The sequence below is a fragment of the Polyodon spathula genome, chromosome 30, assembly GCF_017654505.1.
Source record: "Polyodon spathula isolate WHYD16114869_AA chromosome 30, ASM1765450v1, whole genome shotgun sequence".
NCBI lineage: Eukaryota > Metazoa > Chordata > Actinopteri > Acipenseriformes > Polyodontidae > Polyodon > Polyodon spathula.
The window spans coordinates 2,557,565-2,573,679 of NC_054563.1; the positions used below are offsets into that span (position 1 = coordinate 2,557,565).

The 16,115-nt window shown below is 42.8% G+C and overlaps 1 protein-coding gene across 3 annotated transcripts in view; it reads left to right on the top strand.

Annotated features, from left to right (window-relative positions):
* The window catches only part of atm (ATM serine/threonine kinase), a 41,495-nt gene extending 25,433 nt beyond the window's left edge, over nucleotides 1-16,062 (top strand). For 2 of the 3 annotated variants that reach the window (XM_041233298.1, XM_041233297.1), the window contains exons 45-63: nucleotides 101-220; nucleotides 547-781; nucleotides 1,103-1,261; nucleotides 1,647-1,766; nucleotides 2,263-2,480; nucleotides 2,910-3,117; nucleotides 3,712-3,837; nucleotides 4,942-5,100; nucleotides 5,758-5,896; nucleotides 8,944-9,026; nucleotides 9,126-9,266; nucleotides 9,453-9,569; nucleotides 9,873-10,022; nucleotides 10,402-10,567; nucleotides 11,130-11,216; nucleotides 11,309-11,423; nucleotides 11,546-11,609; nucleotides 12,692-12,837; nucleotides 13,983-16,062. In XM_041233298.1, the coding sequence (XP_041089232.1) occupies nucleotides 101-220; nucleotides 547-781; nucleotides 1,103-1,261; nucleotides 1,647-1,766; nucleotides 2,263-2,480; nucleotides 2,910-3,117; nucleotides 3,712-3,837; nucleotides 4,942-5,100; nucleotides 5,758-5,896; nucleotides 8,944-9,026; nucleotides 9,126-9,266; nucleotides 9,453-9,569; nucleotides 9,873-10,022; nucleotides 10,402-10,567; nucleotides 11,130-11,216; nucleotides 11,309-11,423; nucleotides 11,546-11,609; nucleotides 12,692-12,837; nucleotides 13,983-14,166 (2,737 nt within the window). In that variant the 3' untranslated portion in view covers nucleotides 14,167-16,062. Of the gene's footprint in view, nucleotides 1-100; nucleotides 221-546; nucleotides 782-1,102; nucleotides 1,262-1,646; nucleotides 1,767-2,262; nucleotides 2,481-2,909; nucleotides 3,118-3,711; nucleotides 3,838-4,941; nucleotides 5,101-5,757; nucleotides 5,897-8,943; nucleotides 9,027-9,125; nucleotides 9,267-9,452; nucleotides 9,570-9,830; nucleotides 10,023-10,401; nucleotides 10,568-11,129; nucleotides 11,217-11,308; nucleotides 11,424-11,545; nucleotides 11,610-12,691; nucleotides 12,838-13,982 lie in introns of those variants that run through there. The other variant, XM_041233299.1, reaches the window with a different exon arrangement.
* Nucleotides 16,063-16,115: the final 53 nt, after the last annotated feature.

Below are 16,115 nucleotides of genomic sequence, written 5' to 3' on the forward strand. Positions count from 1 at the left end.
CCATCCATCTGGAATATTGGATGTTGATGTTGTGAGCCACAGTTGAGCGTCAGTAGGGACTTTGGAGCGCATCGTAAGCTGTGATTGTTTTGTTCCGCAGGGTTTGTGAAGTCGAAGAGCTTTGCAAAGAGAGCCTGGAGTCTGTGTACTCTCTTTACCCCACTCTGTGCAAGCTGCAGGGCATCAGTGAGCTAGAAAGCATCGGGCAGCTTCTCTCTACGTAATGTATAATATATATATATGAAAATGTGATGAGTACAAATGCTTGTAAATAATTATAGAATCTGAAGATACATTTGTTCTTCTATCTAGAGATCCACATATCTTATTGTATGACACTTATAAGGAAATCTTATTGTCAGAATCTGTGGGTGTAGAGAGTAACATCTCCGTCCATTCCTATGACACACTTCCCTTTAAAGCTGAACTTCTAGCGGTGGAGTACTTTTTGAGCAACACTGGTTTATTAATAACTCATTGAGTTTTTTTTCCAGCAGGGAGTCAGGGTTGAATGTCTTAAAGTAACCCACTTGTTTCACTGTACAGGGCTGTGACGGATAACGCCCTGGGGTTGGTCTACAGAAACTGGCAGCAGCAGTCCCAGCTCCTCAAAGACAGCGACTTCAGCTTTCAGGAGCCCATTCTGGCTCTGAGGACGGTGATTCAGGAGACCCTGCTTCAGAAGGAAGCCGAGGACACCAGAAAAGAGTACCTGAGGAGCGTCCTCACCCAGCACCTTATGGAGTTATCCAAAGTGGCACGGACCGCCGGCAATACCCAGGTACAACTGTACTGAGCTCAGGTCTGTGTGTGGGTTTCATTACTGGGAAACAAAACCAGGTGCAGTGGACAGAAAAGGCTCTCCACTGGGCAGCAGCTGAGGCGCAGTGCAGAAGCTACAGATGTAATGTGCTATGTAAGTTTTTTGTGTTTACTTTTAAGAAGGAACGCACAAAATACCGTAGTACAGCACTCTTAGAGTAGCGTATTTAGTTTGAGCGCACGCAGGTTCTTCATGGAAACATCATTTAAAAGCTGTAATTTACGGAGCTGCCCACTGCACAGCTCCCCCAAGAGGACTGTCCTGCTCTTCTGTCCCCAGCTGGCTGAGCGGGCAGTGTTCCAGATGAAGCAGCACAGCACGGTGGGGTATGGAGTCTCGCCCTGGCAGCTCGAGGAGGCCCAGGTGTTCTGGGCTAAACGGGAAGAAGGCCTGGCGCTTGGGATCTTGCGACAGATGATTGAGAAGCTGAGTGATGAGGCGGGTTTTCAATTTCCTTTTTTTTTTAAATGTATTTTATTTATATAGCGCCTTTCATACCACAGTGAGTCAAAACGCTCTATGTGTCGGTAACAACAGAAAGAAGTCTACAGTATAAAGAAGTAGTAAAAATTGTAAAGTAACCATACAGAATTAGAATAATAATATCAGTAACTAACACGAAAACAAATCTAAATCAAACCATTTCGAATAAGAGCGATCAATCACACACAATTACAAAAATTCGCAAATAAAATAGATACAAACAATTATATTTGCCACTGTTAGCTGACCTTGCAGTCGTTTGATGAGAGTGACATCTGTGTAGTCCCGTGGTTGGCATCGTAGGGCTGTTACTCTCTCCTTTTTGTTTTGGGCTCTGCAGGTGGATTTTGAACCTGGTCTGGCCCCCATGTTTGCAGAGTGCCTGAGAATATGCGGTAACTGGCTGGCTGAGACGCGTCTGGAGAGCCCTGGCATCATCCTGGAGAAATATCTAGAAAAGGTTTTGGATTCACTGTTTCAATCAGAAAACATACCATGTAAAAGTCAGAAGCAACGAAGCAGCACAGATGTCAGTCAGCAATGAGTCGACCTCAGATATGAGCCCTTCTAATTTAAACTTGTTTGACCCCCCCACCCCCCTCCCCCTTGAGAACCACTGGGTAAATGTGATGGATTAGCTACTACAACACTTCGTATTAACTGCTCATGTATAGTTTACTTTGAGTTGTTCTGATCAATTTCAATAAAAGATTGCTAAGTGACAAGCTTGGTTTCTTCTCGCCCAACCTAAGCTGTATTAATAAGAGTCAAAGTTGTTATAATAGTGGAAAACACTAGTGGAGGCTTTGAGTATATTGTTGATGCTCATAACATCGATATAGATTAACTCCTGAATGTGTCTAAGACTTTTGCCACAGCAGAAATCCAAAAGCCAGAAGATGTTGCTGCTGCTGTTTTGGTGGCTGGCCCTAGCTCTGTGTTTGTCTCTCCGGCAGGCTGTAGAGGTGATAGATGATCACACAGGCGGTACTAACTCCCAGCATCAGAGCGGGAAGATGCAGGCTTTCCTGGCCCTGGCGCGCTTCTCTGATGCTCAGTATCAGAGCATTGAGAACTACAGGAAGTCCTCCGAATTTGAAAACAAGCAGGCTCTGCTGGAGAAGGCCAAGCAAGAGGTTGGCCTGATGAGAGAGTACGGAGTTCGAGACAACAAGTAGGCTGCTAGCGGAACAGACCGGCATTTCTGACTTCAGACAGTTCAGTGTTCACAGAAGTTGTAATTTCACTGCGTAACTCTATAAAATGAATGTACAAAGATTAGGCAAAGTGTCAAAACTTGTAAAACTGTGTTTACCAAGTATAAAATAATAAAGTAAGCCATACAATATGCAGTAAACTGTTTCTAAAACATAAAAAAACAGGATCAAGAATTTAAATTGTCCCCTTTCACGCAGGCTATTTTTAAATTCTCAAATGATTTATGTACAGTTTGCTTCCTTTTAACTGGTATTCCTCGCCTGGGTTGTAATTTGATAGCTGCACTTGTTCTTGGGAATGTTTTCCCACTGAAAGTTCTTAACTGCAGTATTTCCCTGCACCAGCAGGTGGAGAGCAAGGTGACTTTTTTTTTTTTTTTTTTCAGGTATACGGTGAAGGTTCAGAGAGAGCTGGAGCTGGATGTGAAAGCCCTTTCCAACCTCCAGGAGGATCGCAAGCGCTTCCTGTGCAAAGCCGTGGAGAATTACATCAAGTGCCTGCAGCTGGGGGAGGAGCACGACATGTGGATCTTCAGGCTGTGCTCCCTCTGGCTGGAGAACTCCACTGTTCAGGAGGTGAACCGCATGCTGAAGGTAAGGACCTGCGCAGTGAGACCGTCTCCATGGGACGCTTACCCTGCTGCATGTTAGGTGTGACGGGTGGTCAAAGCTGGTTCTTCTTAGATTAAAACTAAATACACAGTACCAATCGGATGTGTGGCAAGAATCCACATAAAAACAAGCGCAACTACAATACACACATTATATATTTTTTCACAACCTTATCTGAAGCTCTGTTTGATATCACAATGACACAATATACTGCTTGTTCATAATGAGAGCCAGGGTTACTCTCTCTAGCAGTGCCAGTTGTTACACTTGTGCTTCTCACTCGTAGGTGCTTTTGCATGCACGATTTCAGCCATGTACTTTTTTTTGTTCATCCTTATTAGACATAGTCTACACATATATTATTCCCCATACAGTACCATATTTACTGTCTGAGCTGGAAGGCACTGAGCTGGGTTTAGTGTTCCAGTCCACATGGACGTTATGTAAAGATGTGTTATTATTACACTTATTACACTTTGTACACAAGTTTGTTTCTGCCACACTTCCACTGGGCTATTGCTTGTATTTCTACACCGTACTACCCCCTTTCATTCGTCTCCATTGTCCATTAAACAGGATGGTGTGAAGAATATTCCTTCCTACAAGTTCCTGCCTCTGATGTACCAGCTGGCAGCTCGCATGGGTGCCAAGATGCCCGGGGGGGCAGCGGGAGGAATGGGATTCCACGATGTTCTGAGTCAGGTGAGATCAGCGAGCTAGAATTACATTTTACCTGTAGTCTTCCGGGAGCAGAACTGGGCAGGCCAGATCTGTAACGTCAAAAACTCAAAGTCAGTATTGAGATTGCAGAAATGTGAATGCCTTCTTAGGACTGGAACCCTCTGCTTTCAATACGGAATCACTCGCTTTCGTTTCAGCGTTGCTTTTGTTTGCACTGCTAACCCACTTTGGATTGTGATCTTTCCAGTTTTGAACTCTGTAGACCTGTGTTTTATATTCACAGAGCAGGGACTTCACACAAGAAGTACAGAGAGCTTCCCTTACATGTGACACTCTATTTGGGGGGTTCAATCGGAAAATACAGTGCTCCTGCTGTAATCCTGCTCTATGTTGAATCAAGGTCTGAGATGATACATGTGTTTTAAATTAAGGATAAGCCTGGGCCCTAGTTCCACAATTTTAAGCGCTGTTTTAAGGAATGTTTTGCTGATTATTATTTTTAAACCCATTTTGATTCATTTAAATCGGTCTCCTTGGATAAAGGTTTCTGCCAAATAAATCAATAAATAATTCAAGGTTGTAGAAGAAAACCTTTGTTCAACTATTTTACAAAAGTTTATTCTCAGTTTTTTTTTTTTTTTTTTTTTTTTTTTTTTTAAAGTGCAGTTTTCTCAAGGGCTTTTTTTAAAATCCTATTGATAAATCTGGAGTGTGTTGAAGAGAATGTTTGTTTAAAAGCCCTCTTTAATAAAAAAGTCTAAATCTACTTTTTGACTTGCTGACTTGTGTGTGTGTGTGTTGTGTTCAGCTGAATTTTATGAGTAGAATCATAAAAAGGAAAGCCCAGTAGCTACTAGGTAGCTCATATGTACTTGTAATCTTCTTTATGAAGTATTTATCGGCAGGTATAAAGTAAATCCATTCATTAATATCAAAAAATGAAAAGCTGTCCTTCCTTTGCCTTTACAATCGAGTACCAGTCAATGACATTTCATGTCCTCATCTCAAAGGCAGTTGCGAGTTACGAGTAGGAATATCAGGCATATCAGAGAATTAGAATCCATGGTCTGGGAGGATATCTCACAGTTGCTAATACTGTTTCCCTGCTTGTCCCGTTCGTTGCAGCTGATCTGCAGGACCTCTCTGGATCACCCCCACCACACTCTCTTCATCATCCTAGCCTTGGTGAACGCCAACAGAGACGAGAGCTTCGCCAAATTGGAAGGGCAGACGAGAGGCAGGTTGTCTAAAAGTGCACCCAAGCAGACCTCTCCGCTTGATAAGGTGTGTGGGCGTGGTATACATAGACAGAAACACGCTGCATCACATTCTGTGCTATTCCTGGTTTTACTGCACTAATAAAAAGGAAGGTGCATCTAGTTTAGCTCACATTAAAAAAAAATGGCATTGATACGCACACTGGGAGCTTTGTTTCATATGTATTAATAGCCTGGCAGTGATATAATGGTCTGAGGGTTTTATGGCATTTAATTGGCCACAGGCTCCTGAAAAGGCAGATCTGGTTAATTGGATGGATGCTGTGTGCTGGGCGCCCCATTCCTCAGCAGCCAGATCCCAATGCCTGAGGCAGTTACCTGCTGCATAGCAATATTGTTTCAATGACTAATGCTTGTCAATAATTGAGCACCATAAAAGCTAAAGTGAGACTAGTGGCAATACTGCACTGAAATTGAAGTGTTTAATGTTTTTTTTTTTCGTTTTTTTTCTTTATTTTTACGAGTGATATAGTGGCCCTGTGTTACTGACAGGACTAGCAAATCCAGTTTCGAGCTGCATGAGTATAAACTTTATTTAATATCCGTCAAAAGTCAAATGTCTTTACATAACTCGGGAGGTAAAACCTTGTGAAAAAGGCCTGTTTTAAGCTGGGTTTGGAGGAGCAGACTTTATATAACTCCATTTGTTTTGTTTGTTTTTTAGGAAAGGTCTGAGGTTGCCCTCAACATAATTAATGTGATCCGGAAAAAGAGAGGCAAGATGATCAAGGGCGTTGAGACTCTGTGTGATGCCTATATCACACTCGCCAACATGGACGCGAACAAATGGAAAACAGAAAAGAGTAGGTACTGGGCTGCTATTGTGAGTGATCATCAATGCAATACACACACACACACACACACAGTCTGAGAAGCTCACACTATCCCTTTTCTTAGTCCTGGGTTTCAGAACTTCCCTGGTTGATACCTGATTGGGAATATGTATAATGCCATTTAAAAACATACAACCAAATGTGGTTCAATGCAGATAGACTTTTCAGCTGTGGACAAGCTAGTACAGCAGTTCCTCAAATTGAATCACTGACATCATGATATAAACTGCAATCTTTCAGCATACTATCTGAGCTTCTGTATCAGCCTGTGATAGCTTGTGGCAGGGGAAAGCCCTGCTGGGGCTCAGGTGTGGGTTTGTGTGGGAATATTGGGTTGGCAGGGAGGGGGTTAAATTCCTCTCTGTAGATACACTGTGGTGGTTAGTAGGTTGTTCGTTGGTGTGGGTTTAGGGGTACAGTGCTGTGGTGGTTAGTTTAGTGTTCGTTGGTGTGGTGTTTAGGGGAGTGCTGTGGTGGTTAGTTTAATGTTCGTTGGTGAGGTGTTTAGGGGTACAGTGCTGTGGTGGTTAGTTTAGTGTTCGTTGGTGTGGTGTTTAGGGGTACAGTGCTGTGGTGGTTAGTTTAGTGTTCGTTGGTGTGGTGTTTAGGGGTACAGTGCTGTGGTGGTTAGTTTAGTGTTCGTTGGTGTGGTGTTTAGGGGTACAGTGCTGTGGTGGTTAGTTTAGTGTTCGTTGGTGTGGTGTTTAGGGGTACAGTGCTGTGGTGGTTAGTTTAGTGTTCGTTGGTGTGGTGTTTAGGGGTACAGTGCTGTGGTGGTTAGTTTAGTGTTCGTTGGTGTGGTGTTTAGGGGTACAGTGCTGTGGTGGTTAGTTTAGTGTTCGTTGGTGTGGTGTTTAGGGGTACAGTGCTGTGGTGGTTAGTTTAATGTTCGTTGGTGTGGTGTTTAGGGGTACAGTGCTGTGGTGGTTAGTTTAGTGTTCGTTGGTGTGGTGTTTAGGGGTACAGTGCTGTGGTGGTTAGTTTAGTGTTCGTTGGTGTGGTGTTTAGGGGTACAGTGCTGTGGTGGTTAGTTTAGTGTTCGTTGGTGTGGTGTTTAGGGGTACAGTGCTGTGGTGGTTAGTTTAATGTTCGTTGGTGTGGTGTTTAGGGGTACAGTGCTGTGGTGGTTAGTTTAGTGTTCGTTGGTGTGGTGTTTAGGGGTACAGTGCTGTGGTGGTTAGTTTAGTGTTCGTTGGTGTGGTGTTTAGGGGTACAGTGCTGTGGTGGTTAGTTTAGTGTTCGTTGGTGTGGTGTTTAGGGGTACAGTGCTGTGGTGGTTAGTTTAGTGTTCGTTGGTGTGGTGTTTAGGGGTACAGTGCTGTGGTGGTTAGTTTAGTGTTCGTTGGTGTGGTGTTTAGGGGTACAGTGCTGTGGTGGTTAGTTTAGTGTTCGTTGGTGTGGTGTTTAGGGGTACAGTGCTGTGGTGGTTAGTTTAGTGTTCGTTGGTGTGGTGTTTAGGGGTACAGTGCTGTGGTGGTTAGTTTAGTGTTCGTTGGTGTGGTGTTTAGGGGTACAGTGCTGTGGTGGTTAGTTTAGTGTTCGTTGGTAGTTTAGTGTTCGTTGGTGTGGTGTTTAGGGGTACAGTGCTGTGGTGGTTAGTTTAGTGTTCGTTGGTGTGGTGTTTAGGGGTACAGTGCTGTGGTGGTTAGTTTAGTGTTCGTTGGTGTGGTGTTTAGGGGTACAGTGCTGTGGTGGTTAGTTTACAGTGCTGTGGTGGTTAGTTTAGTGTTCGTTGGTGTGGTGTTTAGGGGTACAGTGCTGTGGTGGTTAGTTTAGTGTTCGTTGGTGTGGTGTTTAGGGGTACAGTGCTGTGGTGGTTAGTTTAGTGTTCGTTGGTGTGGTGTTTAGGGGTACAGTGCTGTGGTGGTTAGTTTAGTGTTCGTTGGTGTGGTGTTTAGGGGTACAGTGCTGTGGTGGTTAGTTTAGTGTTCGTTGGTGTGGTGTTTAGGGGTACAGTGCTGTGGTGGTTAGTTTAGTGTTCGTTGGTGTGGTGTTTAGGGGTACAGTGCTGTGGTGGTTAGTTTAATGTTCGTTGGTGTGGTGTTTAGGGGTACAGTGCTGTGGTGGTTAGTTTAGTGTTCGTTGGTGAGGTGTTTAGGGGTACAGTGCTGTGGTGGTTAGTTTAGTGTTCGTTGGTGTGGTGTTTAGGGGTACAGTGCTGTGGTGGTTAGTTTAGTGTTCGTTGGTGTGGTGTTTAGGGGTACAGTGCTGTGGTGGTTAGTTTAGTGTTCGTTGGTGTGGTGTTTAGGGGTACAGTGCTGTGGTGGTTAGTTTAATGTTCGTTGGTGTGGTGTTTAGGGGTGTGGTTAGTTTAGTTTAGGGGTACAGTGCTGTGGTGGTTAGTTTAATGTTCGTTGGTGTGGTGTTTAGGGGTACAGTGCTGTGGTGGTTAGTTTAGTGTTCGTTGGTGTGGTGTTTAGGGGTACAGTGCTGTGGTGGTTAGTTTAGTGTTCGTTGGTGTGGTGTTTAGGGGTACAGTGCTGTGGTGGTTAGTTTAGTGTTCGTTGGTGTGGTGTTTAGGGGTACAGTGCTGTGGTGGTTAGTTTAGTGTTCGTTGGTGTGGTGTTTAGGGGTACAGTGCTGTGGTGGTTAGTTTAATGTTCGTTGGTGAGGTGTTTAGGGGTACAGTGCTGTGGTGGTTAGTTTAGTGTTCGTTGGTGTGGTGTTTAGGGGTACAGTGCTGTGGTGGTTAGTTTAGTGTTCGTTGGTGTGGTGTTTAGGGGTACAGTGCTGTGGTGGTTAGTTTAGTGTTCGTTGGTGTGGTGTTTAGGGGTACAGTGCTGTGGTGGTTAGTTTAGTGTTCGTTGGTGTGGTGTTTAGGGGTACAGTGCTGTGGTGGTTAGTTTAGTGTTCGTTGGTGTGGTGTTTAGGGGTACAGTGCTGTGGTGGTTAGTTTAGTGTTTGTTAACACATCCGTTGTGCAGTGAGGCTGCTTCACAGCATTACGGGTAACGGGTGATAAATGACGGATGGCCTCTAATTGGTTTCCATTCATTCACGTCTGGGATTTATTGCAGAACCGATTCCGATTCCTCCCGAGCAGCCGATAACTAAAATAAGGAACCTGGATGATGTTGTCATTCCTACCATGGAAATAAAGGTACTGTTTAAAGCACTTGGATGTGTTCAGCTTCGCTACGCAGGGAGGCGTCTCGTTTGGTTCATGGTAACGGTTTAATGATTGTGTTTCTGTCCTCAGGTGGATCCTTCTGGAAAATACGAAAACATGATAACCATCCAGTCATTCAAACCTCACTTCCGCTTGGCTGGAGGCGTCAATCTCCCGAAAATCATTGACTGCGTGGGGTCTGATGGGAAGGAGCGACGGCAGCTTGTTAAGGTACACCTCTGACTTCTTTACCACAGGCTCGTTGGTGATCTTTTAGATTTAAATAGCAAAGCGCACTGGGATGCCTTGGCATAGAGACCGCTGTATATAGTCGTTTCGGTTATTGTAGCTCTTGGTGGGTTTTTTTTTATGTTCGGTATAATTTTACCCATCATTTTTCCTGCTGTTTTGTTTCAGGGGCAAGATGACCTCAGGCAGGATGCTGTCATGCAGCAGGTCTTCCAGATGTGCAACATGCTTCTGCAGCGAAACACAGAGACCAGGAAGAGGAAGCTGACAATCCGCAGATACAAGGTACAGGAACGTATGCCCTTGGTTAACATCATTCTGAAACGCGAAATCAGACATCTACACAAACTGTATACAAACAGCACAGCATGGGAGGGCTGCTGTGTGCATCAGCCCTGTGAGGGACAGAGCATTACATATCACAGGGCTATTGTATATTGTCAAAATACTCGATTTGGTTAAAAAAAAAAAAATGACGCGACGATGGAAATGGATACAAGTTTGCCAGTGCCAGTTCTGCCCTGTTCTATTGTATGTTGTCACCAGCCCATGGGAGATTGATAAGCTGTGAAGGCGCTGTCCCCCCAGGTTGTTCCCTTCTCTCAGCGCAGCGGGGTCCTCGAGTGGTGCACAGGGACCGTCCCCATTGGAGAGTTCCTGGTTGATCCATCGAAAGGAGCCCACCAGAGATACAGACCTGGAGACTGGGGGAACCTGGCCTGCAGAAAGAAAATGCATGTAGGTTTAAAGACAGAAAAGGGGCGAGCGTAATGAAAATAAGGAGAACTGAATGAATGGTGGTGGCATTTTTTAAGGGTCTCATGGGATCTAAGTAAAGGTTGAACTAGCTGATTTAGATTCGGGGGTATAACAAAGTTGCAGTTTCTGATTTTTTGTTACACATCCATAATAGTGTGTAAAAACAGAAATCCGATTGATTTACTTGATTGATTTATTGGTTGGTTATTGTTCGCGGAATGAATTGATTCAGTATAATAAAATCATTACAATGAATGAATGAATCACAAGTGCTGTGTGTTGCATTGTGCCCATTCTGTTGGGATCGGAGATGCTTCAGTACATGAACATGCTGAGCTCTGCCTAATGTGTTTTAAAGGAGGTGATTAAACAAGGATTTGAGGAAAAGCTGCAGACCTTCATGGAGGTCTGCCAGAACTTCCGGCCGGTGTTCCGCTACTTCTGCATGGAGAAGTTCCTGGATCCTGCTGTTTGGCTGGAGAAGCGGCTTGCATACACTCGCAGTGTGGCCACATCCTCCATTGGTAACGATCTCCCCAGGCTGCTGTTCTCATTCTCCCTGGGCCGTTCCACCAGGAGCTTGTGCATTAGGAAATGAGGCTGTTTGTTATCCAGTGACCTGTATAAAATGCACTGTTCATTCACGCACGCATATGCTGTAGTGTGTTGCAACTGTTTTCTGCAGTTAATTTACATTAGTCATAAGTGCTGGAACCAGTTTCTTGGTATCTATTCATAACAGCATGCCATAGCTCAGCCTTCTGGGCATGAAAACCTGCTTTGACAGTGAGGTTTGCTTGCATTCCCTGAATTACCTCCCCTGGTGAAACTTGCTTGCTGTTATGTGTAACAGTGTTCTAAACAGGAGCACTCCAGCAGTAGGAGATGAACAATCACCTGTTCAGCTCATTGCTATTCAATACTGATGATATTTTACAGGGGGTGTCTGTAGAGCTGACACAGTATATAGAATGTTTTTTCTTTTTTCTAATATGTAAAAAATAAGAGTTTGCTCATAAAGAAGCAGATCTGCTTGTTAGTTTATCAAGTTCTGAAGCGTCTAAACCTTGTCTCATCTCATTGCAGTTGGCTATATTGTTGGACTTGGCGATCGCCACATACAGAACATCCTGATCGATGAAGAGACCGCAGAGCTGGTGCACATAGATTTAGGTGAGGTGAAAAGCGTTTATTGACCGGTGTACACGATTGAAACACATCTGCAGTTCTCCAAACGCCGTTCTTTTTGTACTTGTCTTTATCAGGTGTTGCGTTTGAGCAGGGTAAAATTCTCCCAACCCCGGAGACAGTGCCGTTCAGACTGTCCAGAGATATAGTGGACGGAATGGGGATCAGTGGGGTCGAGGGAGTTTTCAGAAGGTGAGCAGCAGAACGGAGATACAGAGACTGGGCTATGGGCTCGAGAGATTTCTTTTATTTAATCATGTTTACTTGTTTATTTTTATGACTAAATGTTGCTGTTTTTTGTTACCCTTTTTAAGATGCTGTGAGAAGACAATGGAAGTTATGAGGAATTCTCAGGAAGCTTTGTTAACGATTGTCGAGGTATTGGTTTCTCTAGAGTGAAGCTCATGTCTGTAAAAACCTCTCCTTGCTGTCACTGTATTCACTCTGACGTAAGAGTCCCCTGAACCCATGTTGCAACCCTTATCTTTAATTAAAAAAAACACAAAAAAAACCCAATTATTCCTCATTTCAGCATGAAATGCTGCATTCGAAACGGTTCAGAAAAGCACCTCTACATAGTACAGTAGTCTGTGTGTATCCGACTGCGTTGGACCAGGGCGGGTATGTAAAAAGTCGAATAAGTAAAACCCTGTTTTAAATACCATTGTACACAGCTGTAACAACTACTGTATTCACACGATTATTGTTTTGAGATTCCGATTTTATTAGGGCACTCCCCTAAATCCCTTGTTTAGAAAGGTACAGGGTATTAATGCTTGTGACCGAGTAGCTGGGTGCATTCGCTGCTGAGTGACAGGCAGGAGATCCAGACGGGGGTTGAAGTTGATGGCCCCCGCAGGTGAACAGGGTTTATTTACATATCAGCACAGTGAAGAGCTCACGTGACACTACCAGCAACGGTAGCGCATGGAGTACATACAACACAGTGTGCTGAAACTTTAGTGGAATCTAGAATCTGAACTAATCTTCTCTGTTCAATGATAAACGAACTGTGGCTGTCGGTGGTTTCGACTTGCTTACTCTTCAGTGTCCAACCCTGGTACTCTCGCTCACTCACTCACTCACTCACTCACTGACTGTGCTGAAGAGCTTGATCATGGCGGATAAACGGTTAGGGCAGATATGTGACAGGCGGATACATGACGGATGACTAGTTAACAAAAGGTAAACTAAAAATGTTGAAATAGTCGATTTTTTTTATCCCTTGGTTTTATGTTGGACTCCATAATTCAGTTATTTGACCAGGAGAAACACACACGCAAATGTAAATTGAATCTTGTAAGTATGCAGAGAAATGTGCTTTGTTTGTTTTGTTTGTTTGTTTGTTTTTTTGCTCAATAAAGAATGGCTAGGTATGAACACATGAAGCTACAGTAGCTGTAATGCAGTGAAGGCCTGTAATTGATCCCCAGAGTCAGTTTGGTGTCATGTCCCTGCAGGTGCTGCTCTATGACCCCATGTTTGACTGGACCATGAATCCCTTGAAAGCTCTTTATCTGCAGCAGAGACACGAGGAAGCTGAACTCAATTCAACTCTAAATGCCACTGTAGGAGGGGAAGACCAAGAATCGCACAAGAAGTCCAGGTATGGCCTGTTAGCAGCACAGCATTAGCAACGCTTTGTCTCTGACACTGTGGCAGCCGTTTTTTACACTATGAACGTCTGTTTGCAATGTGACCGCCTGTAAGCTCTTATCTTAACAGATGACATTGTTTACAGATTGTATACTAGACCCCTGTACATCCCATACAATTGTTTGGACCTTTTATTGGTATTTTTTGCTTGTGATCAATTGTTTATTACATTTAATGATTTCACAGTTCTCTTTGTTAAAATCAAAAGAGAACTTTTGTGTGTGTATAATAGGGGTGTGCTGAGATTTTCCAGGTAATTATCTTTAAGAAACTTGAAGCCATTAGGCATTAATTAAATGGAATAGAGCATGTTAATTACTCAACACAAAACAATGCGATCCCTCGGTTCCCCTTGTTTGCACAATTAGTGAGTATCAGTCAATAACAATCTGATAGTGTTATTTAAAGATGTGTTATTTAAGATGTCATGATTAAACTAACTAAAACTCATTTGTATTTTCAAGTGATTATTTCTCTTCCCTTTCTTTTATACTTTTTGATGTGAAATCTTTGATGTTGCTTCCTTTATTGAATGCATTATCTCTGCAGTGAGCTGTGAGATTGTAATCCTGGGCAAAATGTAATCTCTGATTTAAACTCGACAAAGAAATGCATATCCAAGTGGTAGCTCTTTAGTTAGGTTTAAGGAAAGATATTCAGCGCCCAGGTTGAGAATTTGCTTCCAATCGACTTTTAAATCACTCGGAGTTAATTGACATTGATTGACACACAATTGTAAAGGTGAAGGAAGGATGGCTTTTCTTGTTTTGAAATCAACACATTAATGAGTGGATTTATTTAATACCTGCCAACCCAAATAATTCTTAACGGTAATGACTCAGATAATCCGAATATCAGCACACCCCTAGTGTGTAATTTTTTTTCAGTTTTATTTTGCCTGCACTAAATGTGTAATATGAAGCCGACCACTGAGCTCTGATGTTGCAGAAAACACATTCTCATTCAGTAGTGGGTCTGGAGGTGTAGACGCCGAATAATGGGCGACGCTACCCCCAAAAGCAATGAAGAAAGTGCAGATTGCAGGGCAAATGGTTTCCGATGCTTGTTTTAATGCGATCTGATTGGTCTTCTCAGCAGCGACACGCAGAGCTTCAACAAAGTGGCAGAGCGGGTGCTTCTCAGGCTCCAGGAGAAGCTGAAGGGAGTGGAGCAGGGAGCTGTCCTCAGTGTGGGGGGCCAGGTCAATCTGCTCATCCAGCAGGCCATGGACTATAACAATCTCAGCCGTCTGTTCCCAGGGTGGCAGGCCTGGGTTTAGACCACAAAGGAACCCAAGAAAAACGAGTGGTGCGCAGCGGAAACCCTCCGCTCTTAAAACGTAATATTTAATACATTAAATCTTACCAAAGCAGATATCTTTTTAGTCTACCAATGAAATCTTCTCAGTTGTTTCTGTCTTATTTGCTTTTCCTTACATGCAAAATGCTGTTACACTCTACGTATTCTCTCTGGGACTTGCAAATAGGGAATGTTCAAATTTACAGAAGGTAATCGCCACTGATTTTAAGTATTTTTGCGCACTGCTGGTCATCATTTCCCTCTGTTTTAATTTGAATAGAAGTGAGAAAGTGAATCTGATGTGGGTATGTTAAGAATGGGTTTGTAGGGAGAGCCAGTGCATGTATGCTTGTGCTCTGTTATATAAAGCCATGTGAGCCCAAAGGGGCTTCTATTTGCACTTAATAATCTTGGAAATTATAGAACAGCCAAAAGTTACTTTGCTTCCTTTAGAAACAGTTTGCACATTTCTGGGAAGCCTTCAGCCAAAGCTTAGTTTTAATTATTAGTTTTATATTGGCACAAAAAAGGATCTGCTGAAGAATATCCTAGATATCACGTTCTGTTCTTCAAAATCACAGTTTTAGATGTGCTTGGTTAAAAATACAAGGATTTCCAAGATTAATTAAAAAAATGTTTTATCGTAACTTGAAAAAAAGGCCGGTAGACACGTTGGAATATATTTTTTGAAAATGGGAGGAAAGCCCATGTGAATGTATTTTGTATTAGACCGGGTAACTGACTATCAACTGCTGAGTGAGAAAATGGTTTGTTCATTTCTAATGTTAATAATCTCACATTAAAGGAGAGTTAAGAGAAGTCATTTTGTTTTGCATGTAGGAAATGTTTTATTCTGTACAGTATGTGTAAGGTAGGAGGTGGATATCACATCGGTCGACGATGCGGTGGGAAACACGATCGCATTCAGCACAGGAAATGCAGCACTACGCGCTGTACAATGGGCAGCACTAACATCAAAAGCAATAGAGGGTGTCTATGGTGCAGTCCTCCTATAACTAGTTACTGTAACAACACATGGAAGAGGTTTTCCTTCAGTTAAATTGAGAATGGTTTATCCACAGCAGTGAAATGGTTAATACCTTATTCATACCACCTAATTCAGGGGTGTCCAATCACGATCCTGGAAGGCCGTTCCACTCCATGTTTAAGAGGTTAAATGAGACTTGTAACTACTTCAGCATCTGCATGGATGTTTCATTGGTTCAATTAACACTGTAGAACAGGGTTGGAACAAAGACCTGGACTGGAAGAGCCATCTGTTTGGCCACCCTTGACCTACATGATGCATGATGAATACCAATGATTGCGCTTTAACTTTGCAGTCATGTTATCCAATGTGATGAGCTTGCATTATTTAAAGGAGGTTGAACAGGACAGATGTTATTTTATACCCTTCTGCTTTACTGCTCAATATGTGCTAAGGATCAGTTCTGCTTGAGATGGTTCAAACAACTTCTAACTACTTTCTGGTAAATCTATTTACAGTAAATGCCACACCTGCTTCCTGCAAGTTTTTGTGTCACTGGGGACTAATTAACACACTGCACAATCAGGATTAGAGTTAGATTTTTACAGGTCGTTGGGGAACAACAACAACAAAAATGTGATCCTCCGCACATTGAGTAGCATTGTTAAATGTCACATACTGTATTTCTAAAGAAGTTTTTTTGTTGTTTTGTTATTTCTTTTACATCCATCGTTAATACAGTGTTACACAAAGATCATTTCTGTGATGGTTTCCCAGTATTCATATATTATCAGTGACATGATTACGTAAAAGAAAATTCAATGTAAAGTGTAATTGCATTCATGTAATTGCAATGAAATGTAGAACAATTAAAGAAATTCTAAATGACTGTGGGGTTTGTGTTTTTCTAAAAATGTACCATGATTAAATATGACTGAGGA